This window comes from Numida meleagris, chromosome 13, assembly GCF_002078875.1.
Source record: "Numida meleagris isolate 19003 breed g44 Domestic line chromosome 13, NumMel1.0, whole genome shotgun sequence".
Lineage (NCBI taxonomy): Eukaryota > Metazoa > Chordata > Aves > Galliformes > Numididae > Numida > Numida meleagris.
This window is the reverse complement of record NC_034421.1, coordinates 13,548,364-13,572,245: the sequence shown is the minus strand read 5'-3', so window position 1 is coordinate 13,572,245 and position 23,882 is coordinate 13,548,364. Positions and strand designations below refer to the sequence as shown.

The 23,882-nt window shown below is 55.5% G+C and overlaps 3 protein-coding genes across 9 annotated transcripts in view; 1 reads left to right on the top strand and 2 right to left on the bottom strand.

Annotated features, from left to right (window-relative positions):
* The window catches only part of CFAP70 (cilia and flagella associated protein 70), a 24,328-nt gene extending 7,183 nt beyond the window's left edge, over positions 1 to 17,145 (bottom strand). For 5 of the 7 annotated variants that reach the window (XM_021411363.1, XM_021411367.1, XM_021411366.1 and 2 more), the window contains exons 1-16: positions 15,832 to 15,973; positions 15,314 to 15,443; positions 12,990 to 13,176; positions 12,546 to 12,641; positions 12,207 to 12,286; positions 11,013 to 11,189; positions 10,438 to 10,620; positions 9,893 to 9,984; positions 8,698 to 8,797; positions 7,590 to 7,724; positions 6,116 to 6,283; positions 5,808 to 5,888; positions 5,211 to 5,302; positions 2,485 to 2,545; positions 1,206 to 1,397; positions 444 to 575 (exon numbers count right to left, since the gene is read on the bottom strand). In XM_021411363.1, coding sequence (XP_021267038.1) covers positions 444 to 575; positions 1,206 to 1,397; positions 2,485 to 2,545; positions 5,211 to 5,302; positions 5,808 to 5,888; positions 6,116 to 6,283; positions 7,590 to 7,724; positions 8,698 to 8,797; positions 9,893 to 9,984; positions 10,438 to 10,620; positions 11,013 to 11,189; positions 12,207 to 12,286; positions 12,546 to 12,641; positions 12,990 to 13,176; positions 15,314 to 15,439 — 1,902 coding nt within the window. In that variant the 5' untranslated portion in view covers positions 15,440 to 15,443; positions 15,832 to 15,973. Of the gene's footprint in view, positions 1 to 443; positions 576 to 1,205; positions 1,398 to 2,484; positions 2,546 to 5,210; positions 5,303 to 5,807; positions 5,889 to 6,115; positions 6,284 to 7,589; positions 7,725 to 8,697; positions 8,798 to 9,892; positions 9,985 to 10,437; positions 10,621 to 11,012; positions 11,190 to 12,206; positions 12,287 to 12,545; positions 12,642 to 12,989; positions 13,177 to 15,313; positions 15,444 to 15,831; positions 15,974 to 17,012 lie in introns of those variants that run through there. The other 2 variants (XM_021411364.1, XM_021411368.1) reach the window with 2 other exon arrangements.
* On the top strand, positions 16,005 to 19,251 carry MSS51 (MSS51 mitochondrial translational activator). The gene is made up of 6 exons (XM_021411394.1): positions 16,005 to 16,833; positions 17,040 to 17,195; positions 17,405 to 17,529; positions 17,715 to 18,278; positions 18,654 to 18,747; positions 18,845 to 19,251. Exons 1-6 carry the CDS (start codon positions 16,223 to 16,225, stop codon positions 19,053 to 19,055), a joined length of 1,761 nt encoding a protein of 586 aa, XP_021267069.1. The 5' UTR covers positions 16,005 to 16,222; the 3' UTR covers positions 19,056 to 19,251.
* Positions 19,252 to 23,882, bottom strand: LOC110405766 (cytoplasmic phosphatidylinositol transfer protein 1-like). The gene is made up of 10 exons (XM_021411419.1): positions 23,781 to 23,882; positions 22,804 to 22,883; positions 22,487 to 22,635; positions 21,537 to 21,625; positions 21,409 to 21,416; positions 21,245 to 21,316; positions 21,036 to 21,131; positions 20,807 to 20,962; positions 20,679 to 20,742; positions 19,252 to 20,057 (listed from the first exon to the last, which is right to left on the bottom strand). Exons 2-10 carry the CDS (start codon positions 22,849 to 22,851, stop codon positions 19,792 to 19,794), a joined length of 948 nt encoding a protein of 315 aa, XP_021267094.1. The 5' UTR covers positions 22,852 to 22,883; positions 23,781 to 23,882; the 3' UTR covers positions 19,252 to 19,791.

Here is a 23,882-nt window from a genome sequence, read left to right as displayed (position 1 = left end):
CAACGGGAAGGGGTAATAGCCATCATCTGCACTTGTGGCAAATAAAAGTACCCCTCAGATCAAGAGCACTTTCTCCTTCCTTTGAGGTGTCACCAGTGACCCCAACTCACACTGTGAGTCTGTGCTCTGCCCTGGGTGTGGGGGGGTGGCAGATGGCAGAGACCCAGCCACCCTCACCATGAGCCAGCTACAGCAGCTGTTACCAGTTGTATTTCATACATTTCACTGTCTGGATTTCATAGCAAAGGGATATGGATGCACCAGATCCTGCCTCTGCGTGTGGCTCAGGGCACATACGTGATAACTGCAGCAAACAGAAGCACAAGCCTGCAGGTGTCTTGAATGCAAAAGTACCCCTAACTTCACTAGAAGTGGTGTCTAGCTCTGGATCCACGGTGGAGCTGCATCCCAAATTACCCACCCCAGCCAGGGCTTCTCCCTACCTGGTTCAGGGCAACGTGCATCTGATCCACAAGGTACACATAGAGCTCACTGAGAAACGCTTGGAACTGCTCCTGGGTCTCAAATGCTGTGGTCTTCAGGTATTTCTCCCTCACAATCTTCACTACAGCATACTGTGGAGACATGGAACAGTTGGACATGGCAGGTCTCCCGCAAGCTCCATAATCATAATAACACAGAGCCATAACGTGGATTGTCATAGAATCAGAGAATATCCTGAGTTGGAAGGGACCCACAAAGATCATCGAGTCCAACTCCAACTGTCTGAAACTCCAACTTAGTTCTAAGGAAGAAATCCAACCCAGCAATTAGTAAAGGTAAAAAAGCAAAATAAAACAAGCAGGGACAAATTGCTTTCCCACCTCTCTGCCCTTGCTTTCCCTGCCACACAGGTGCCCTTTTGAGGGACACGTGGAGAGGCCCCTTCTCCCTAGGGAGGGCTGTGAGTGTGCAAAGCAATCGGTTTTGCCTTCATCAGGATACAACGTGGGGCAAATGGATGTGATCAGCTTTGAAGCCTTCCCCTAATGACAGGAAAAGTTCTCCCGGTGCATGACCAAAGCAGCCTGCTCTGTTAGGAAAAAAACTGGCCCTCCCTGTGTCTCTGCAACAGCCTTGGGTGACAGGAAGGGATTCTGTAGCAACACATCATGCCAAGTTATCACCGTGAAGCAGCAGTTCCTCACTGAGAAACTGCCAGGACAAAACGAGCAGGGAAGGGAAACAGCACAACGGATCCCTGCCTTTAGCTGTTCCTTAAAAGCAAAATATTTCCCAGAGCTGTTGAGCTCAAAGTTGAGCTGACGCTTCTGTTCCTCCAGGGTTTGATGGGCTGCTGCTCCTTGGTGAGGCGGCTGCTTTCCAAACAGCTCGTGGTATTCACTTAGGATGGCAACAGCAACGCTCGCGACGTGGTTGTGATAATCTTCCACAGCCTAGGAAATAGGAAACGTCAAGAAGTAAATAAGTAATCAAACCTCAAAAGTCACTTATGCCATCAACCTTGAAATGGGTTTTATTTGCCAGAGCCCACGCCTCCCATTAACTCCACCTGACTCAAGTCGCAATTAGGCTGTCACACAGCCTCTCCTGTCCATGCCTCAAGGCTGCAAAATTATCTGCATGTAAATACACAAGTGCTCCTTCATAATTAGATATTGTTCCTGCCACATTTTTTCAATCAGAATCCACTGTCTCAGTCCTCGCTGTCTCTTCTACAGCAGTATAACTGGCTGCAAATAAACTACATCTCATTAGCTGAGAGCCCTTTAAAGCCGCAGGCCAGCCCCCCCCCCTCCTCAGAAGGGCCTGTAATCTCCATAATCTCAGTGGCAGAAGCTTCCATGCATGGCCATAATCAAAATGTATCACTTTGTGCACTCCAGACAGTCCAGCACAAATCAATTCTGCAGCAGTACTGGGGTCAGCTATTGAAGTGTTGCTTCGTCCCCCACTGTTGCTTTGAATTTCCCATCAGCCAGGGGCCATCTGAGGACATGCTCCTTCAGCGGCTGTTCTGTACCTACAGAAAACCAGCCAGCGTTCTCTGATCATTTTCTGGGGTCAGGAAGTTGAACATGCAAAAGTCCTAAAAAAAAAAGAAGCATTCTGGGTGACCTGAGTGTGGCTGGGGCTAATTCTGTTCATGTTTGTCTGGGCCTGAAGAAGTACACGGAATAGTCTGAGACAAGACGCTGTTGGGACTGCCCACAGGCAAACAGCTCTGATACCTCTCTCCTCAGCATCCATTCACTTCCAAACCCCCCCACACTGCTGCTTTCTTCTCTGCCTTTTCGAGATCTCTCCCTTTTTAAGGGCTGCAAAAACAAGCAACACGGCCCAGGAATGATTTCCCAAGGCGCAGCGCTACAAAGATAACACATCCTGAAGTTTTCTGCATGCTTCCTCTGCAAATCTCATCTGTGTGTTGCCACGGGGCTCAGACTGAAGATGAAAATCCCTTAAGTGAGAGGGATGAGGACAGAAGGAGGTGCTGATGAGGCCATAGGCTCCTGCACATACCTTCTTGGCTCCTTCAGTCCGAGGAGGCAGCGGAGGGCGAGGGGGAATCATCTCCTTGACCCTGCCGATGAGAAGAGAGACGGGATCAGCCTGACACCCTGTGAGCAATGCTTGATTAGCTCAAGCACAGCCAACGTGCAGGGCGAGGGCTGCAGGCTGTCACCACGTCCTGGAGACACCTGATGTGGACCAATGGGTGAGAAATTGTGAAGGTCAGAGCGAGAAGGAAGCGAAAAGAGCAGAGCACCCGTATTCGATGCTTGCGGCTCGTCACACTGCCTTGAGAGAACCAGCTACTTCCTGACTCCCTGCTGATGATTACACTCTGCAAGGATTGGATGAGATTTATTTAGTAGATTTCTTTAGTTGTTTTCATCAGGCACGACTGACCCGTCACGCAAAAACCACTGCAGAACTTCAGCCCAGCGGGTAGGGTTAATATTTGTCACTGCTGGCAATCAAAACCTCTCTCCCACAGAAGCAGGTCTTCTCATCCAGTCGTTATTCCTTTAACTCACAACCTCCTGGGCCTGTCACAACACCTGCAGGAGAGGTACCACCTTTTCAGGAAAGCTCTGAAGAATGTTCTCACGGCAAAACCCTGGGCAATACCACCCCCCAGGTCCTGGCACACACCACGCAGTGTGGCACCTTATCCCTTGGCCACATGCTGACTCCTCCACACTGTATCACCCCTGTCTGTACCACTACTAGGGTTATAGTGACCTCCCAAATACCGAGCAAAGCTCCTTAGGGCTACAGTAATATTAGAGTCCAAACAGTCTAAATTCGCTGGGATTTTATCAAGATTTCCTGTTTGCTGGCACTAGAGCACCTTCAGTCCTCAGAACACAATCCTGCCCACCAGAAGAAGGTGTCACATCCCTGCGCTGGCTCCGACACAATCAGCGAAGCAAACTGCTTCCCCCACGCCACAGCCAAATCCTGTAACCATTCTGCCAGCTTACACAGCCTCCGGGCAGCTGACTTCTCCAGGTTCTGGCCTCTGATCACTTCTCCATGTACTCAGAGATCCAAAAAGCTTCAGTGATGAGTGAGAGACGCAGCTCTCCTCTCAGCTCGCCCACACGAACGGTGATGCCACAGCCACTGCTCCTGTCCCCACGGACCTGTCACCCCCCATCAGCTGCTGTCACCCATGAGCCTCAACGGGAGGCCACGCAGCACAGCTCCAAAACACCCTTCAGAAAGCTGCTGCTCCTGCTGGTCCCTCATCCCACGCAGGACATATCCCCACAGGACACGAATACAGTCATCTGACTCTGCATGGGGCTGCCGGAGGCACCAGGGAAGATGCCAGGTCTGTGGAAAGCGTTGTGACCATAAGCAGCAACGTGTCCTTTTCCTTCTTGTGCACACCCTGCCGTGCTGTCTGGTCCTCTTGTTCTGCAGTGCCTCCCTGCAGAGACCTGGCACCACTCCCTGGGAAGCCACTGAGCCTGAACAGTGCAGCGCCCACACTCGCAGTCCCACCCTCACCCTCAGCACAGCTCCCATCACTTCCGTGCTACCTCTGCTAGTGGCACAAATGAGAAGCAAACTCCTTCACTTCAAGATGAGAAAAAGGAAACCAAGCAACAGCAACTCGAGCAGAGCAAGCGAGCAGAAGCGGAGGCTGACAGGAAATTTTGGATGCAGCCCAAGAAAGGGAGTTGTGGTTTGCTAACGAGCTGTGTATTCAAACAGCCTTCCAGGAAATAAGACAAAAAATAAACCAACAACAACAAAGCACAATGGCTCAGCACGTGTACCAGGACACGTGTATGTGTCATCAGCTGAAGCCCCCCCAGGAACGGACCCTCTCTGCCACTCAGATCTGATTTTCCAGGCTTCCCATCCACAGCTGCACAAGGCAGGAGAGCAAAGAGGAATTACACTGAATTTCTGCAAGCTGCAGTAGAACAGGAATCAAATAAGAAAGCTCAGGGGAAAATCTACTGTAAGGGAGGCTCACTTTCCCCAAACCTGTTTTCCTAGAAGACAGCAGGCAGAACAAAAGACAATACACATACTTCCTGTCGAAAGAATGGCTGCTGGTGTGTGGTTTCTGCTCTTATTTCTGGCTGAGAGAGATCTGCTGCCTGTGGACATTATGGTTTATTCATTTACTGTATTTTCTCTTTTCTATCCAATAAATTATACATGGTTAGGTCTTCCCTAGATAGCACCACAGCAGGACTACTGCTCCATGGACAGGAAGCAACTGCCTTAAGATAAACACAGAGTGAAAGCCTCGAAGCCTCAGAGATGAGAGCACAGCTCTACAGCAGAACAGTATGAAAACCAGAGGCCAGGAACGGGTAGAAAGCCGTGAGAACATTTCAGAAAAACAACAGAACGCTGTCCTGAAGTTAGAGCAGTGCCACCTTGTGCAGCCCACTGGTGGCCAGCCCTGACCAAGCAGCTGAACATCACGTGCAAGAGGCAAGCACGGGGGGATTAATGGGAAACAAAGCCTGGATAGGAGCACAGATACTGCTGTGCAGAGAGATGCCAGCTCAGATGAATGCAACTGTTTTCCAAACCCAGGCAACGCCACTGCTGAAGCAGCTTGGTGGCCCTGTCCTCCTGATTTCAGTGGGTATTGGATGAAGCCCTCAACTGCTGCTTACAGAGTACACCAAAGGGTAGGCTCCCTGCACAGCCTGGTTCGTGTCCTGCAGAAGAATCTGTCAGCTCCAGAGTTATAGCATGTCTTTACACACCTTTTGGTGAGCTCCTCTTGCAGTCGTTTGGGTACCAAAGCCTTGTCCAGCTTCATCTCCATCACCAGGAATGTTCCTGCTTCAACATATTGCTGTGAAGATAAACATTGCTCTCTCAGTGTTGTGCTATCTAGAGACATTACTGACAAGATGAAAAACTGAACATTTAGCTACAGATCTTCAGCAAATCCTCTTTACACCGCAGAGAGCCTGCTTGCTTTATAACTTGCACTCAGAATGATTTACAGTAGAAAAATTCACCTTGAGGAGTCAGTCTAGGAAAAAAAAAAAAAAAAGAGAACGCCCAGCTAATCAGTTTGCTTGGAAAATGAATAAGCATTCTACACGGTTTGAGAAAGAAGTCACAAAAAGGAAGAAACTCTTCTAAATAATGCCTAATTATTTATAGAGACCTTCTAGCCCAATGCTAGACTTTCCTCCAGCTGGACGTCACTGGAAGAACTCCAGGACAGCATCTGCGTAAAACATCCCTTGTCTCCAGCTCACTCTTAAGCAATTTAATGACATGAAAGGTGTGAGACACTGATGCAGCCATGGTCTAGCAGTCCTTTCTTCTCTTTGGAGATACAAAATTACCTTTCCTTCAGGGCTGAGAGATGTGACGCTTGCAGATTCTTCAGCAATATCTGACAACTGGACTTTTGGTGCATGGGACATCTATAGAAAAGCAAGAAAGGACAATTCCATTTCAGATCCAAACCTCACGCCCTCACAAATTCAGGATGTGGTCATGCTGTACATTTGTTCAGACAGCATTCACTAAGATTTCAAGGTGATGAGCATCCCTCAGCTGGTTAAGGCAATGCAGCATCAGCCCCTGATTCTGATTAGCTCTGATGTCGAAAAGGACCAAGCGTGTTGCAATATGTGTCTCTGGACCTCACCCTTCTGTTGAATTCCTGTTCTCTGGTCATCTTCTCCTTGTCTTCCCTCTGGGCCTTACTGGGAACAGCTCTAGAAAGAGATGAACTGGTTCCTGAGGCCCCTGATCCTTCTTTAATCAGACTGATCTGCGGACGGAGATCCCGCAGAACACTCTGCTGTCTTTTAGTCTGGAGGGGTTAGGGAAGAAAAGACAGAAGTGAGGGAATCGAAGGACAAGGCATTCCTTTGCCTTAACCTTTCACATCACAGAACACAGACAGAGTCTAAATACATTAAGAAGCTCTGCAACCTCATCCTCTCCCCATAGGCAGTTAGTTGCCTGCGCTCAAGGCCAGCCCTGATACCACACAGCTGTACAACCTCAGGTCTGACTGCCAAGCAAAGAGCTGCTTGAGAAAGCCTCACTGGAACCTCCTTGTTCAAAGGCTGCATTTTCACAGGGACACTAGCCCTGGGCTCTTGCACAAGCACAATCCTTGGTCTGCCTCACAGGCATGGACTTGCCTGGTGATGTGAACTGCTAGAAGAACTGGCTACCCACCCCAGGTCTGCCCCGCACTGTGTTTTGGGTGCTGCTGCTTGCCCTGGGGTGACTCAGCTCCCAGCTCACTTTCCCGAGCAGAGCAGTTTCCCTGACACACCTGCGACTTGCTGGGACCAGGTTTTTCACTCTGCCTGTTTACACACTGCGTGAGCACCGGGGCAGGGCTCCCTCCCAGCTGTCAGCGCTACAGGAGCTGGGCCAGCAAGAACTGAGCCGTGGGGCAGGTCCTGCTTCTTCCCCCCCGCAGCTGGCACCTAGCAGCAGGGAGGCACAGAGCTGGGCTGTAATTCCCCCAGCTCCCACGGCACAGGGAGAAGCGCTAAGGGAACGTGGGCAGTGAAAGCAAGCTGTGCATCTGCCCTCCTGAAACAAGCTCAGGTCTGTTCCAGGAGTACTGTGGGAAAACGGAGACGTAACTGTCACTTTTAGTAACAAGGCGGGGTGGAAGGGGTGGGGGGGGAAGCGAAAGACAAATAAACCTCCACGAGCTACAGCTGAAAGAGCTCCAGTGACAGCTTTTCTGGTTGTTGCCTGGGGTAACGCCATCCTTTCAGAGCCACTGTTTGCTCTTCCCAGCAAAGCAGTCCCTTTGTCCGTGTTCCCGAGTGGGGAGCGAGAAGCAAACTCCCAGCTCTCCTCACTCAGCCGCCAACAGAGAAAGGAGTGCAGTGAGATGCAGAGCCTCCCCCAGCCCCTAAACCCGCTCACACACACCCAGCAAGCGCCTGCCTTTGAGAAGGCTGCACCCAGCAGCTCGTGCCGTTGCTCTCCAGCAGCAGAGGAGCAGCGAGGTCACAGAGCCGGCCCTTGAGCACAGCTCTGCCCGTCCTGCCTGCTCCCAAACCCCACGTTGCTCGTCCTGCCTGCACCCATCCTGCACAAGCAGCTGCAGAGGTGGCACGGGGCCTGGCTGCCTCACCAGCTCTCACCTTCTCGAGCACGTCGCTGTCCTGGTAGGCAAAGACGCGGAAAGCGCCTCGGATCCGCTTCACGCCAGGGCACAGCAAAGGCATCATGTCGACATATGCCACACCGTGGAAGAAAATCTGCCTGTCCTCATCTCCCTGGAAACACAGACCAAGGCGCTGAGGTGCTGAACAGACTGCTGTTCTCTTAAGGAAACAAGGTCACCGATCCCATTAAGAAAAGGCCATGCAGCAAAACGAGGCACCTGACGAGCCAGGGGCTCTGCGACTGGCACACGGCCAAGACAAGCCAGACAAAAAACACCGGAGTCATTCGATACCTAGAATATCAATTTGATTCCAACCCCAGCAGGGCAGCTGTTCTCTCCGGTGCCCACACTACGCCACTCTTCAGCACAGTCTTGTCATGATACAGCTGCCCAATTACCAGCCGCCTGGTTAGGAATCCAAATGATCCTAGCAGAGCTGTGAGCATCTCAGGTTTGACAGAAGTCAGGCAGCTACAGAGGCCTAAGCAGCTGGGCCAGCAGCAGACCAGTGTGGGTAAGGGATGTATCCCTGTCACAGCTGCAAAATGCTGGCACCGGTGAGTGATGGATGAGATTTACACCAACTTACACGACTTTGCCCTGGAACACATAAGGGACCCTCACAGAATCAGCTGTCAGGAGCAGAACCATTAGCAGAGCAGCTCTTTCTTTGTTAAATCAGCTCAGCTTAGATGCAAAAGCATCGCTTATTTATACCCACAGAAAGCAGGCGTGAATTTCTTCAAGATGCTCAAAAAAAACCAAAACCAAAACAAGACTGGCTGAAGATAAGCTTAATGAATTACGTCACTTCTCAAGAAGTGAAGTCCCTTCCCCCTTCCCTGACCCTTTCCCACCAAGCTACGTATCTGTAAGCTTTTAGGAAAAAAATCTCACCCTCCTTTGTTTGTTTAGCAGTTCTATAAGGCTGGTTAAACCCTTCACAAAGCCTCCAGCTCTCTGACTTGCTTTGGCCGGTTCAAGGCTGGTTTTGGTGTAACAAAGGCGTGGAAAAAAGTGCTCAATGACACAACGCTGCTCCACAAGCCATAGCAACCCGTCCCCCCCCCACACACTTTTACCTTGTCAGCTTTGCTGGTTTTCCCTTTGCTGGACGAGGTCACTGGCATCCTGCAGACCTCCACGGGCCAGTACTGGCACTCTGCAATGCGCTTCTTCAGGCTGAATACAGAGGAAGGCACTGAGAATTTGCAGAACCCAAGCTCTCCCCAGTTAGCCACGCTGCCCTCCCTTCTGTCCCAGCAGCCCCAAAGCCCCCCACCTGGCTTTACACTGCCCCATTCCCATTACACAGCAACCAGCCTTGCACCATTGGAACATATGTGCTTTGGGGAAGACCTGGGATGTGCTCCTTTCCATCCACTCCTACATGCATTTATGGCACTACCAGCTATAAAATGATTCTGAGAGCAACACACAGAGCTTCTCTCTCCCCTGGTTAATTCAAAATTGAAGCAAAAAAGAAAAAAAAAAGAAAAAAAGAAACATGATTAATGTTGGTATAAATCCAAAGCAGATCCCAGGCTGAGGAGTGTGTATGTGGTGAGAAGGGGAACAAAACCCCAGCAGACAGAAAGGAATATTTCCACTTGAGAAATTCCTTGGCTGTGAAATGCACAGCCACGATGAAGCTGAAGCCAAGAATGTTGCAGGAGTCAAAGAGAAGTGGGATACCTATCCTGATCTTGAACATATCTAGAGCTATTAAAAGTGCTGTTTATCCAATACAAAAGGAAGTGAAGAGTGCCGACGTAGAGTGAAAGGATTAAAATATATTGGAAATTCAACAGAACTTGATTAGCAGCTAAGAGGAAAGCTGTGTGGGCTCCCTGACTCCATGTCTGCTCACCATGACTGCCCCCCTTCCTTCAAACCTTCAGGTGACAGTGGTGAAGAGGTCATGGGAGGGAACACAGCCATCATTAAGTGTTTGCACTGCAGAAGGAACAGTAACCAGCTCCAACTGCTGGCAGCAAAAGAGAGCATTTACAGCCCGAAGACAGCAACTACAGCCAATTCATCTTCTCCTACCATTGCAGAGCTAAGTTGCTGCCAGCAATTAAAGGCAGTTAAAATGCTCTCTTGCTAACACGAGCGCTTTCAGCTGGCAGACAGCACAGGAGATGTATGGCCATGTAAGAGGTCTAAAAACATTTGCTCATTGCTTCTCACTGCCCAGGACAGGTCACTCAACTAAGTGCACTCTCGAGAAGTTTCTCTCATCCCTCAGTGCTGGGAGGTTCTCGTGGCCCTTACATGAGTACTGCAGCAGGATCCAGGTAACAGCGTCCTTCCGTGTCCCATACGATTCTCTTTGCGCTTTCTGCCTGGATCCTAAACTCCCTGTCCTGGGGGATGTAGTACATGGTCAGAGCCAGGAGAGCAAATTCCACAGCCAGCATCATCCCCAAATCACCCCCCTGAAATGTTCCTTGGGATAGAACACGAGTCAGAGAGGGGTGCTGCTCACCCAGCATGGGATACCTTAGCAGAGTAAGTTAGCAGTAAGTTGGTATTAGGAGCTTGGCTCACGAAGAGGTAATGCAAAGCCTCAGCCCAGCAGCTCAGGAGTGAGAACCAGACTTGCCACATGCAGCCCTGGGAGCTCTCCTGTGGTGTGTTAGCATGCCCATGGTAAGCCAGCATGCCTGCTGGCTCGCAGAACCATCTCCATGCTCTGACACTGCGCACAGAGCTGACCACCCACCTTCCTCCCCTCAAGTCTCTCAAAGTCTTCATCAGTGCCTTCAGGGAGACCCGATGGTTCTCTTCCAGCCAGGACACTGCCAGCCCTTCCTCACCTTCGTTTTGTTGAGCTCTCCATCCTCATCCTCATAGGGACCACCAAGAATGAAGGAGTTGGGTATGTTCAGAGCACCAGGGGCTATGATATTAGCCAGAGACCATTTTTTGGGTCGGGGTAGTGGTTCTTTTTCACCACCAGGCTTCAGGACGCCATTCATGAAGAGCAAGGGGACTTCTTTCTAAAGAGACATGAGAATGAAAGGACTTCTGCTTCCAACATGAGCAAGAGCAAGTGCCAGCTGCTCCGAGCTGGGCTTAATAAGGCAAGGAAGCAGTGCAGGGGCCTGGCTTGAAGAACACACTCCACCACTTGCATACAAAGAAGGGAGAAAAAAATCACGGTGTGGAAAACAACTGCCAGTTTCAACCCAAATCGTGCCATGCAGTCCCTTATCTGTGTTAAAGAAACACTCCACATCACAGAGACCCTGAGCAATTGCAGCAGATACTGTGGTAGCACAAGCACCACAGCTGTACTCCCACAGGGCTGCTCACTTGTTCCATGGCAGGGGACCACAACCTGCTCTGCAGCAGCCAACACCCACCTAGCTGTGCCAGGACCCATCCTCACCTTCCCAACTGCTGGCACTTGCAAGCAAGCCATGTAGTTTTGAGATGGTCCAGTGGGAACAAATGCTTCAGGGACAGAATAAGCTGCCTCCATCGTGACACTCAGGAAGTTACCATCTGAAAGCTGGCTTGCAGAAAGCAGGGGCTTTTTGGTGCAGGCAGACACTTCAAGAGCACACTGCGGGAAAAAAATGATTTAAAAAACAGCTAATAGCCAGACAGTTATAATTCTCTGCTCTTGAGGGAGAAGGAAGCAGAAACCCAAGGCTAGAATGTATAATGTTATCTTACTCCTCACTTCAGATGTTAAAGAAAACAGACCAGCACAAGAAAGGAATTTCATGGTCAATCTTTCCTGTGTCTGAATTGTGATATTTGTGTGTTCACAGCAGAGCCTACTGGAGGCACGGCATATGTATAGTCAGGATCTCTGACAAGAGAAAGGAAAAAGAACACCAGGGATAGAAAACAATGCTCATGATTCAGAGCATGTGAAAGCTGTGGCCATACTTCAGCTCTGCTTTATCTCCATGCCCTGTGTACGGTCATTAGCTACCTGCCCGACCCCAGATGGGTGCTGTGCAATGAAAAACCAGCTGCTCAGCATCTATCATCTTTCCTCCCTAATGGGTGCCCCCCATGCCTTGCTTATTATATCATTTAAATACAGGAGAGCAAATGCAATATCCATCCACCTTCTTCACCCATAGTGGTAAGTAGATGGAGACTGAGGAGCAAAGTTAGACATTTTTCCAGAACCTTACTTCATTCCCTGTTTTATTCACTGGGTACTTTTCAATCTGCTGAACGAATGAGGGCCTTGCAGGAAAGGCAGTCAGAGGTTGTGCAATAATAGACTGTGAGACAGTTTATTCATAGAAAGGAAGACTAATGAAGTTGGGCAGGTAATCCTGCCTTTGCCTTTTTCTGATTTTTCAGCACTATGATTTCTATCTTGAATATTTTTTCCAAGGCAATTTGGTAGCTGCACACATTAGCATTTGCTAGCACGACCTCACCTATCATAAGCACCTTGGGACAGACGTCAATGGGAGTACGAAAAGCCTCCAAGCTTTTAATATATAGGGCTGTAATATATCTGTGACGAGCTAGGTGGCTGAGTAATGCTCGTCTGCCCCATTAAAAAGCAGCAGAGAGCCGAATGAGGGAAGGAACAGTTCCAAATTCCACATACCTTGGCCTCCGGGTGAAGGCTTTCTGATGGAGAGGTAGAAACTGCATACAAAGGAGCCAAGACCGTAAATGAACACTGTCCTGAGAAGAACCAGCAATGAGGAAAGAATACAGTGAGACCCTGCGCTGAAAACCACAGCCTTAAAGTTGTGCTGCTACAACTCCTAAAGCCGAGCTGCTGCTGCCATCCCCTCTTCCCTCTGGCCCCGGCTTTCCAAAGACTCTATGAAGTCGATTTTTGTCAGGAGGAGGTTATTTATGATGAGGAGTCCCTGAGCAAAGATCAGTACAGCCAGGGAGCAGGAAGCATTTACAGAGGCTGTGGAAGTCTGTGTTGTACCTTGCAGCAGAGGTAGAAGGTCCAACACAGCTTGGCCAAGTGGCATGGTCTTCTCCTTCTGTTTCTTCTCCTTGTGCGACACTTCTATCACTGTCACTAGAGAGAAAAACAGACAGGAGCTGGCAGTGTTTCTCAGACAGCTTCAGAGAGGTTTGGATCAGCAAGCTCTGGCAGGGGCTGCAAAGGGTCTGCGTTAGCTCCAGCACACGCTCCTGTATCACCTCACATGGCTGACAAGAAAAGCAAAGCCAAAGGGCCAGGCCAACATGAAAGAGGATTCTTCCAGCTGGCACAGAGGAGAACAGAAGGGCTGAGATTCCCCCACTGCTGCTGCTTAAGTGCTATTCTTGAACATGTGACTCCTGCAGCAAGAAGGCAGAGCACAGCAGCTGACAGCACCACCTCCACCCCTCCAGGGAGTGTGATTCTGCATCAGGTACTTACAAAGCACAGGTTTTTGTGCAATGTCGACCCAAGAGTTGGGCCCATCGCTGCTGTATTCAAAGTTGGCCGTGAAGTTATAGTTTGCTGTCCCGTTTGGCAAGACATCAGTCTTGGAGGAGTCTCCCAGGATCACTCCGTTGTACTCCACACGAACCAACGTAATCGACGTGTCACTTTTGATACTTTTCTATGAAACACAGACAGACAGGAGATTAAGCAGCTGGTTTGCAACAGAGCAAAGTCACCTCTGGGAGGGAGATTCAGTTCCCCGACCCAGACAGAGCACCCTGGTGGGACTCTTGGGCTGTTCCACTGCAAGAATGGGGAAAAGGAACGGAGCTCAGCTGTGCTGAGACCTGTCTTCAGGAGGGACATTTCCTGCTCCACCACGCTGTGATGCCTTAGGGATTAAGAAGGGAAGGAAAGTCATATCTAAAGCGTATCCAAAAATATCCCATTGATACAGCACTGCCAGGAAAGCTGGGATTTTTGTTGTGTCCTAAGAAGGTTGTCCCTGAGCTGCGTGGCTGAGCTCACAGGACACTCGTGTGTATCACGTGGCTGCAGCAAGCCCTGAAATCAAGTCAGGGCTCCAGCAAGCTCTTTCGGGAGCTCTGGAATATGCTGCTACATCAGCTTTACACAGAGATGATGAGGTCAAAATTTGAACACATCTCCACAAACACGGGTGAACAGGCACGGTGACAGCACAGCACCTCGTGGCCACATGCCCAGACAGCCCTGTCCAGCGGGCACTTCCACCGCAGGGCGAGGAAGTGATGAGACAGCAGCTACAGGAGGAGCTCCCCGCAGGAGGAACGCAGTTCCCTCTTCCATTCAGAGAAGAGCAGCCACCCCCCCAGCATGCAGGGACCATTGCACCCAAACTGAGTGTTTCTTTCATCCTCAGCAGCGGGGATGCCCAGTCTGCATGGGCCAGGCCCTGAGCTCCTGCTCTCCATGTCACTGGGGTAATTAGTTCCATATTGGCTTTTGCACAAAAAGAGATTTCATTCACTTGGTTTTAATTTTCGGTCGTGCTGACTGTCTCCTTGAGCATGCATTATGCGAAAGGCTAAACAGAAGAATCCAATTAACCTTTCCCATTAATTATCTTATACTCCTCTCATTCTTCTCTACAACTCTAATTAAACAGATTCCATGTTTCACATAGTTGGACCTTTTCCATATTATTGTTGTTATTGTACTTTCGTGAGCCTCTCTCCTTTAGCCATAGCCTTTTCTAAGACAAAGCAATATTCCAGACACAATCAGACCACTGGTCTATTATGCTGAGCATGGTTTTCCCTCCTCTCTACCTTCTGATTCTCACCTAAAGTGCTGTTTGTAGACCTATCAGTGTGAGAGGGACTCAAATACTGCAACAGTAAAATATCTATATATTTTTAAAGGGGCAAATGCTTTTGATTTGCTTTTTCTTTCTGCTGCAAGAGCTGAGGTAGGGATTTCCATTTTTCTGCTTGCAGCTGTAGCAGAGCAGCAAGCATTTCCTCCTAAATGCCAGTTCCTCTAGAAGACTTTAAGAACAGCTGGGCCCATCACGCAGCACATGGAAATCACAGTAGTTATGTATTAGTCTGAATTAGGTCAGTCTTGCACTGTAACTGCAATGGAGTCACCACCTTTTGAAATCTAGAGCCACTCTATTGCTTTCAACACAATTTAAACTGCAGTAGCTCGGCTGAAAATCTGGCTTTATACTCCAGCACAGGTCTTTTTAGGCTTATTTGTCTCACCAAATAGGTTTCACTGTGATTTGCTTAAAGAAGCAGCCATTTACAGACAGCAAGGCAGGGAATGCAGGGAGAAACGTTTCAAACCAACGAGGCACCAGAGCATCTCTGGACTGTTGCTGAGGAGGTGAATCTAAGAGAAGCACAAGCCTTAGAATCACAGAATCACTCAGGTTGAAGACGACCTCTCAGATCCCCAGCTCCAACCCCAGCCCACCCCCCCGTGCCCACTGACCACGTCCTCAGTGCCACATCCCCACGGTTCCTGAACACCTCCAGGGACGGTGACTCCACCACCTCCCTGGGCAGCCTGTGCCAGCGCATCACCGCTCTTTCTGAGAATATTTCTTTCCTAATATCCAACCTGAACATCCCCCGGCGCAACTTCAGGCCATTACTTCTCATCCTTCAGTCTGCACGAACGAGCCCTCAGTGTGGGGCAGAAGCCAGGGGCCTACATCCCCTCCTTCAGCCCCGCAACCTCACATCTGCTCTAGAACGGGCTCACAGCAGAAAGAGTCACTCAGCTCTTTGATTAAACCAGCTGACACACTTCCAGAAGAGCTTTACCAGGTCCTGGCCCTTCACCACGGTGATCTGTACCACGTTTCGCAGCGACGGTTGCGATTCGCCTGGAGCAGATGCATCAGGAGGGAAGGACTCCTTGGTGGCAGATGGCCCCTCTGGGACCTCCATGGCTCTGCAGGAAAAAAAAAAAAAACAGCAAGAGAAACACGGAAACGCTTTCTCCTTCCGTGCAGCTGTGACACGAGGGTCTTCTACCCCCTCCAAGGGGACCTCTCCCGGAGGATCACACACAGCCGCAGGACGCAGCCAGCACAGTTTGTAGCATTCTTTGCAGCTGTCAAACACTGCATGCATGTGGCTGCAGGAGGGCTGAGTCTCACACGAGGAGTGGCGGGAGGAGAAGGAGGAACACGACATGGAAGTGACCCACACATCTCTCAGGTCAGCCCCCAGGCCTGCAGCCCACAGGGGGAGGGCCGTGGCAGGGCCAGGGGCAGCATAGTCCTAGCCAAAGCTTCAGTGCGGGCCTCCTGCAGCCCCCCGCGCTCCAGCACCCTTACCACAGAGCCCGAGGAGCCGGGAGGAGGACTGGGGGTGTGGAGCGGCCGAATGCCCAACGCGAGCACGGTGCAGGGCAGCGGGAACCGGGCTCGGCGGCGGCGGGACGCGAACCCGCGTCCTCACCAGCCTCCGGGGAGGGCAGCGCGGCCCTTCGCTTCCCGTAACCACGGCAACCCATCTTATCTCGCGAGATTACCAGCCTTCGCGAGATCTTAGCCCAGGGGAGTGTGTGCCCATCTCGGCGCCATCTTGGATGTGGGCAGCCTTTGCCAAGCCCCTGTGTGGATGGGGGCCTGAGACCGAGCCGTCCTGAGCCCCCAGACCAATTGTCAGTGTGTCCCCAGCACCCCCAGACTAATCTGCATCCTGACCGCTGTCCCAGCAGTTGCCATGGTGCCTGCCAGTCACTCACCCTCACCTATGGTTGGCCAATGGAGACCCCCAGCCCCTCACTCTGTGCCCCTTGGGGTGAGGCAGGGCCCGGCCATGGGCATGGGTAACCGGGAGCGAAGGGCCAGGACAGCAGGAGAAGGGCGGCCCGCCATCACCCTGCTGCTTTCCCACATCCCTCCCCGCCACTGCTCCCATGGGGGTTGGCCCCCTTCCATGGGAGGCGCTGACCAGAATAGCTTCGCTATCAGATGCCCGCAGGGAAGCCTGGCCTTGTTGGGGCTGACATTTGAGCTCAGCCCTCCCTTGGCAGGAGCGGGATGTGCGCGTGGCCGCCCCGTCACCACCCTGCTCCCAGGGACGAGCGCTGGGACACCCGCAGGGTCTCCTCGGGGAGCTGGGCGCTCCCAGAGCCCCGTGTACCGTAGCAGCATGGCCCAGCGGGGCCGAGGCGCTGCCCGCAAGGCCTCCAAGAAACCTGCAAAGGAGCCGGCAGCAGCGAGGGCTCCTGACATGGACTCCCTCGGCTTCCAGGCCATGGACAGCAATGTGCCGGGGCTGTCCCATGTCATCCTGCAGAAGCTCAACATGAAGAGCTACGAGGACTACAAGTGAGTGGGAGCAGCCAGGGTGGGTGGGTTGTGTGGGTGTCACACCCCCCGTGCCCCCCCCCCCCAGCTCCCCGCAGGACAAGGTGATATGCAGGGCTCCTTGTCCCCAGCCAGCCCGCAATCCTGCAGGCTTAGAGGGAAGACTCCAGCCTGGCTGAGACAGAACAGATCCTGCTCACCTCCTGATGTGTCTGGGCTCCCTTCAGGTCTGCCATGGATGGGAGGAAGAAGGGCAGTGACTTCGGCATCCGGACTTACTTCGACATGTTCCAGAAGATGGAGGACACCTTCAAGTTCTGCGCCGAGTGCAAGAAGCTCCCTGATGCCCTCCCCGACCCCAAAAGTCTCAGGCGATGCAAGAGGTATGGAGGAAGCGGTGCAATAGTGTGGGGCTGGATGTCCCCTGGCTCCCAAAAGGGTGAGCTTAGCCCAAGGGCCAGGGTGAAACTGAGGGTGCCTGACCCATTGCGGGCTCACCTGCCCCAAACAGCAGTGCAGCCATGACAGGGTGGCTCAGTGGGCGTGATCCTGGCCACCCCCAAAGCTGGGCATGCTGCCTCTCTCCTCCCAGATGCCAAAACGTGTACTACTGCAGTGTGGCGTGCCAGCGTGCCAACTGGCCTCTGCACAAAAAGTTCTGCAAGAAGCTGAAGCTGGTGGCCCTGGACCGGCTGGTGGAGTGGCTGATCTTTACAGGTGGGTCGGGGGATGCTGCTCCCACCCCATGCATTCCCCACAGCCTACCCGATAGGTGTGTGAGGTCCCTCCTCCTGGTTTTAGTCATTCCAGGATGGCAGAGCCACTACATCCAGCAGCCATGGTGGGGACAGGCAGCCTTGTCCTGCAGGGCCACCACTGAAATGCCACTTTTCTGCCCTCAGGTGACATTCCCTTCCCCACGGAGAACTGGACAAAACCCGCAGGGGATGTGGCAGGCTGGGAGGACTGGTTCTCCATGCAGGGGCAGCTGGAGGAGAAGCTGGACGCTGTCCTGGCTGGGCGCTACATGAGCCTCCTCTGGGCCAACGCAGGCAAGCCCCGGCCGGAGGAGGGAGAGCTGCGCGAGTCTGTCCGGCGCCTCGTCACTGACTTCCACTCACGGCCACTCACCATTGGCCTGGGGTTGCGTCTCTTTGGCATCGATCCCCTTGCCAAGCCTCTCACCATTCACGTGGTAGGGGCATCCCACGTCGAGACCCTCAACACCCGGGTGACAGACTATGATGAGCTGGCGCGGATGTTCCCGGGCCAGCAGGGCATGGAAGTGGTGATGGTGGGAGTTGATGTGGTGGATGGGGCCATCATGAGGCCCCCCTTGGCCACATCGGGACCCCCGGGAAGGATCTATCTCAGCAGCTACAAGGGCCTGTACCACGACTTTTGGGAAGACCAAGTGGAGACCAAGCTGGCCGCCCGCCCCGACCTGGTGGTGGGCTTCCACCCAGGTGAGTGCCCAGAGTGCAGTGCCTGAGGCTGCTGGGGACTTTGGGACGTGCCCAGGGCTTGCCATGGCTGTGCACCGAGCCACAATGGGCCACCACTCACAGTGGGTGACACCCTGAGGTTCAGGCACCAGCAGCACCCAAAGCGGTCCCTATGTTTGGGCTCTGGATCTCGGTTCTGTGGCTCAGCCCAGGACCTGGAGCCTGGCAGGGAACAGGAGCTCTCCTTGCTAAGGGTGCTCAGTCCTTCCCACTAGCAGCAACGCAGGAAGGTGGGGTCTGTGGCACAGAGTGGGGCCATGCTCATGCTGTGCCAGCTGGGCTCTGTGGGGTGGGGAGTACGGGCTGTGTGCCCAACTCACTGGTGTGTCCTTGCAGGTTTCCATGCCTGCCACGACCTCATGGCAGGCTGGCTGCCCACGCTGCTGCTTCTGCGGGACTACTGCCTGCCCACTCTCTTCACTGTCTACAGGTGAGAGCCCCAGTGTGCCCCCCAGCTGGCTGTGGGGATGTCCCTACGGGGAACACCCCAGCTGAGCAGTCAGAGTCCTCCTTTCTTCTCCTGGCAGCGAGCAGGAGCTGAAGTCCTCACTGCAGATCCTGGTGGAGCTGGAGATGTGCGTCACGGGTTACTCTGCCAACCCCTTCGCCTCGCTGCGGCCCGAGCAGGTCTATTCCAGCCCCAACAAGGCCCCTGTGTACTGCAGCTCTCACTATATCACCCTGCTGGGGCCAGCCACCTCTGTCAGGGAACTGGAGGGTGACAGCGATGACGATTAGCAGGGAAGGGAGCCGTGTGGCTGGAAGCATCGGTGAGCTGACCCAGCTCGATCTTCCCCGTCCTGCCCCACAAACCCCAATCCCACTGCTGCCTTTCCCAGCCCAGCTGAAGTATCCAGTGTGTGCTGTGTGTGGGGACGGTGCAGGCACAGCTCTCCTCTGCAGAGCCCAATAAACCACCACCAGGAGCCAGCCACCATGTCTCCAGCTTTATTTCCAAAAAGGCCTGTTTTCCCACAGAAAATGCAGGTCTGAGCTTGCCCTGGCACCCCTTGCACCGACACAGCTCCCAGCTGTGGGGCCCAGAGTGACCACTGGCATCCCACAGGGAACCCCAGGAGGTGGCACTGGGCTGTCACTGTCACTCCCATGCCCGCCCTCCCGTGCACGGTGCCTACCTTGCAGGGTGCTGCTCGAGCATTGCTCCCCGAGTGCCGTGGTGCTCAGACTCATGGGGCTGCACCAGGTGCCAGGATGCCACCACGGCCTGATGCTGCGAGTGTCCCCTCCCGGTGAGCCAGCAGGTCCGGCACGGCAATGGTGACAATGTCCCACCTGGGCGCCCGCAGTGGCTCAGGGATACTGGCAACCCCACAGGGCTCCCATGTGCCCTGAATGCAGGTCCCCCGCTTGGGGTCAGCGTCTGTTGGAGGGGACGAGGTGGGTGGCAGGGCTGGCATGGAGGAGAGGACAGTCCATCCAGGGAGGTGGCAAGGCGCGGCGACATGGCACGCCATCACTCGGCGCTGGCACGTTCCCGCAGTGCGGGCAGCGTCAGGGTCTCCGGCGCTGACTTCTTGCGGGGCCGAGCTTTGGGGGGAGCGAGGAAATCGGGGGCCTCGTCGCTGAGAGGGGTGGAGGGAGCGCTGGCCGGGGCCGAGTGCGTGGCTGTGGGCTGCCCCACCTCGCTGACCGAAATGGTGGGGGCCACCAGGCCGATGATCTCGTTGGTGGCCTCCTGCGTCTCCCGCTCGTACCGCCGCACCTCCTCCATCGTCATGCCTGCCGAGCACACGCGGGCTCGCGGCCGCCTCCAGCACCCCCCAGTGTCCCCAGCGGCCCCTTGAGTTGCCAGCCCTGGGGACAGCGTCCCCGCTGAGCTGCACGTGGGGAAGGCGACAAGGGCTGGGGTAGAGGGGACAGGCAGGAATGGGAGGGTGGCAGCAGGACCCCGTGGGGAGGGGACAGACAGACAGACTGTGCAGGCAGGGGATGCTGAGCCACATATACTGGGGGACTCCATGTGCATGGGGACCACCAGCATGTGCCAAGGTGGCAACCCATGGGGATGCATGGGCAGAGGAACTAGGGTGTTGGCTCCCCAGCTTTGGGCTGTGGCCATTTGCAGGTGTGTTTTGAAGGCACAAACCTTCCCAGGGACCTGTCTGGAAAGCGGAGAGCTGTACTGGCCCCAGTGGTGACCCCAGTGGTGGCCCCAGTGGTGGCTGTTTTGGATTGTCTGGCAGCAGTGCTGCTTTGGCCAAGCCTTGCCCAGCACGGTCCCAGGTGTGCAGCGAAGCAGGCAGTGAACTGGGGCACGGGCACGGGGGCACAGGGCACCAGCAGGGTTGGTGGCTTTGGGGGTCCCGTGTGCAGGGGCCGGGGGACATGGCAGGGACTCACCGCACCACTCGTCCACCCAGGTGAAGGCTTGCCGGTGCCCGATCAGCAGGATGTCCCGGATCACCTGTGACAGCGGCACTCAGCACCCCGCGCCCGCGTGGCCCCCGCCGTGCCCTCGGCCCCCTCACCTTGTGCACGAACTGCTCCACCCGCGTCTGCAGCCCCCACACCTCGAACTTGACGGTCACCAGCTTGTAGGAACACATGATGGGCTTGGTGTGCTGGCGCCAGCCCTCCCGCAGCGGTCCCCGGCCCGTCTTGGCCGAGCTGAAGAACCGAGGGTCCTAGGGCACAGAGCGAGGCTGTGAGCCGGGCAGGGGGGGGACCCTAAGCGGGGCACCCCCAGAGCCCCATTACCTCCAGGCTGCGATAGTAGCGCTCGGGGATCTCGTCAAAGGCGATGTCCAGGAAGGAGACCTCGTGGTCACCCAGGATCTTATCGCTGTGGAAGATCTGGGGTGGGGAGGGAGGGTGAGAGGGGATGGCACCAACCGCACGTGTCCCCTGCAATGAGTTTGCCAGGTCTCAGGGAGGGACACATCAGGGACATGGACGGTGCCACTCACGTTCTCGCTGTCCCCGCAGTTGTCCTCGTACTTGGTCTCAATGTAGATGGAGAACTTGGGCAGGAAGGAGCACTGCGGGGAGAGCGGCCGGGAGCTGGTCCCCGAGCCCTGGGGACACCCACCCCAGGGGAAAGGGACTGGGTCCCCCCATGCCACCCCCTTACCGTGTACTCTGCAAGGACACCGGCAGCACGGCGCAGCATCATGGAGGAGAAAGAAAGAGGTGAGACTGTGCCAGGGCCCCGTGGTGCCAGGCTGTGCCGAGTGCCCCGTCCTCACAACTGGGACTCACCAGTGATGGTGTAGGGGTAGTAGTTCCAAGCTTTCTCCGTGATGTAGAAGATGCGGGGAGTCACCGCCCGCGCCCAGCTGGGCAGCTTGCTGTGGGGGAACGCAGCCCGGGCTGGGTGCTGCCAGCGGGGCAGGGTGCAGCCCAGGAGCACGGCACAGCCCGATGCCACCCAGCCCTGCCCGCCGAGCACAGCTCCCGGACCCCACCACCTTTAGAGGGAGCCCATCACCCCAAGCCCCTCATCCCTCCTCCAGGAGCCCCATCACCCCATAACCCCCATCCCTGCCCCAGGCCCACCGCATCACCCCACAACCGGTTGCCTACGATGCCTCTGTCCCCACCCCGGACGCTCTGGTCCCCACTTGCGGTGTGGGCTGCCTCCCTCCCAGCAGCGGGGAGCCGGGTGGTGTTTTTTGATTAATTTTCTGGTGTTATAAATAACATCCCCGAGAGGAGAATCGTGAGTGCCGCGGCTAAAAATATCCCGTCTAACGCCAGCGGCTCCCTGCCGGGGGAGCAGCCGGAGTGCGCTCGGCCACGCGCCGCAGCTGGCGGCGGGGACACGGGGACAGCAGCACTGCGTGCCAGCGGCCGCCCCATGGCACCTGGGGCTGGGGGCAGGGACACGGGGACACCCCTGGGATGGACAGAGCAACTACTGGGGCATCCCTGCTGAGCCTTGCACTGGGAGACGGTGCCGTCCCTAGGAGATAGGCGCGCATCCCCAAAGACGGGTGCAGCCCCTGGGAGATGGGGGTACTAGAGAAGATGAGTGCAGCCCCCAAGGCTGGGTGCGTCCCTCCAGAGGTGGCTGCAGCCCGGGAGATGCTATTCCCGGCGGATTTGGGGAGCAGGGATGGGGACACGCGAGATGAGGTCACCCCGCAGCGGTGTCCCCCAGCGCTGGGGCAGGCGGGCACCCCCGTCGCTCCCTACGCTGTGTGCCTCACCTGGAGAGGTGGACGCGCTTCTCGGTGAACTGCCCGGGGCCGTGCACGGGGTCCTCGTGGGGCTCGTTCCGCACCACCTCCACGCCCTCACCCTTCTCGCTCTCCTGGTGGCTGTGCTTGCTGATGGTGTACAGCTGCCCCACGCGGTACTGCGGCGGACGAGAGCGGATGCTGAGTCCCGGAGGCACCGGGCACGGGGACGAGGTGTGCCGGGGGGTCCCAGGCTGGCACCTCAAAGTGACCATTCTGTACCCAAAAGCTCGGCGCTCGCCCCGACGGGGTGGCACGGGACCCCCGCCCGCCGTCCCACAGCTCACCTCCTCGGTGGTGAGCGGCATGCAGATGCGGTACTCCTTGACCAGCATGGTGGCGGGGTCACTCGTGGGCGCAGCTCATCCTGGGGGGGACACGGTGCGCGGTGACAGCGCGGTGCCGGGCTGGACACTCACGTTGGCATCGCTCCCTGCTCCGATGCCGGTGACTTCACGCGGCGTTGCTATGGCAGTGCCGTGAGGTCACCGGTGCGAGGAGCTGCCCGGGTGTACTCCCGGTTGGGGACACCCCGACACCCCACAGCGCGCCTTAACCCCTTCCTTGCCACGCAGATGCTGGTGCAGCTGTCCCGGAGCGCACCCCCAGACAGCACCATCCATCGGGGTGCTGCGTTCTCATCCAGCGACGGGTGGCACCGGACTTGTGGGTGCCCGTGGGGACAGACCCCGAGCACCCCGATCCCGCTCCACCCATGGCCGTGTCCCCACGAGGTCGGGGTTCCGTGCGGGTCCCTTTCTGGGGTGACACCGGCCCAGGGTGGGGCACTGCCGGGCTGCCCCTCTCCCCCCAGCCCCAGGGGGGGATTCCATCCGCAGGGAACACGGCGGGGACACGGCGGGGACACAGCCCCCACGCAGTGACCCCGAGCGGGCTCAGACCAACCTCCCCCGGGGGAGGCGGATGGGGCTGCCCGGGCGTGACCGGTCCGGCTGGGGACACCGGGGAACACGGGGACATCCCGGGGGCTTCCAGCTGATGGGAAAGGCTGCAAGAAGCCGCCCCCACCGCCGTGGGCTCCTCATCCGGCAGCGGCGACAGAGGTGGCCGCGGCGTGTGGCACAGCCGGCTGACAGCGGGACAGCATGGGGACCACCGCGCTGCCCCCCGCCGCTCACCGGGACGGGGGGTCCGGGGGCTCCATCGCCCCTTCCCCGCCACTCGCCCCGCGCATCTCCCGGGCAGCGCCCGCCGCCTCCGGGGCCGTGAGTGAGGGTCCCCGCCCCGGCCCCGCCGCACTCACCCGGTTCCGCGCCGGTCCCGCTCCCCGCCGCCCGCTCCCCGCCGTGCCCCGGCCGCCCCGGGCCGTGCGCAGGAGCTGCCGCCTCCCGCACCGCCGTTCCGG

Coding starts and splice junctions, on each gene's coding strand:
- LOC110405766 (XM_021411419.1), bottom strand. CDS start 22,851: ATGCTGGTCAAGGAGTACCGCATCTGCATGCCGCTCACCACCGAGGAG. Junction 22,636..22,803: donor TGCCGCTCACCACCGAGGAG/GTGAGCTGTGGG, acceptor CGTCCGCCGCAG/TACCGCGTGGGGCAGCTGTA. Junction 20,058..20,678: donor CTGGGTGGACGAGTGGTGCG/GTGAGTCCCTGC, acceptor TGTGCTCGGCAG/GCATGACGATGGAGGAGGTG.
- MSS51 (XM_021411394.1), top strand. CDS start 16,223: ATGGTGCCTGCCAGTCACTCACCCTCACCTATGGTTGGCCAATGGAGA. Junction 16,834..17,039: donor AAGAGCTACGAGGACTACAA/GTGAGTGGGAGC, acceptor GGCTCCCTTCAG/GTCTGCCATGGATGGGAGGA. Junction 17,530..17,714: donor GGAGTGGCTGATCTTTACAG/GTGGGTCGGGGG, acceptor TTCTGCCCTCAG/GTGACATTCCCTTCCCCACG.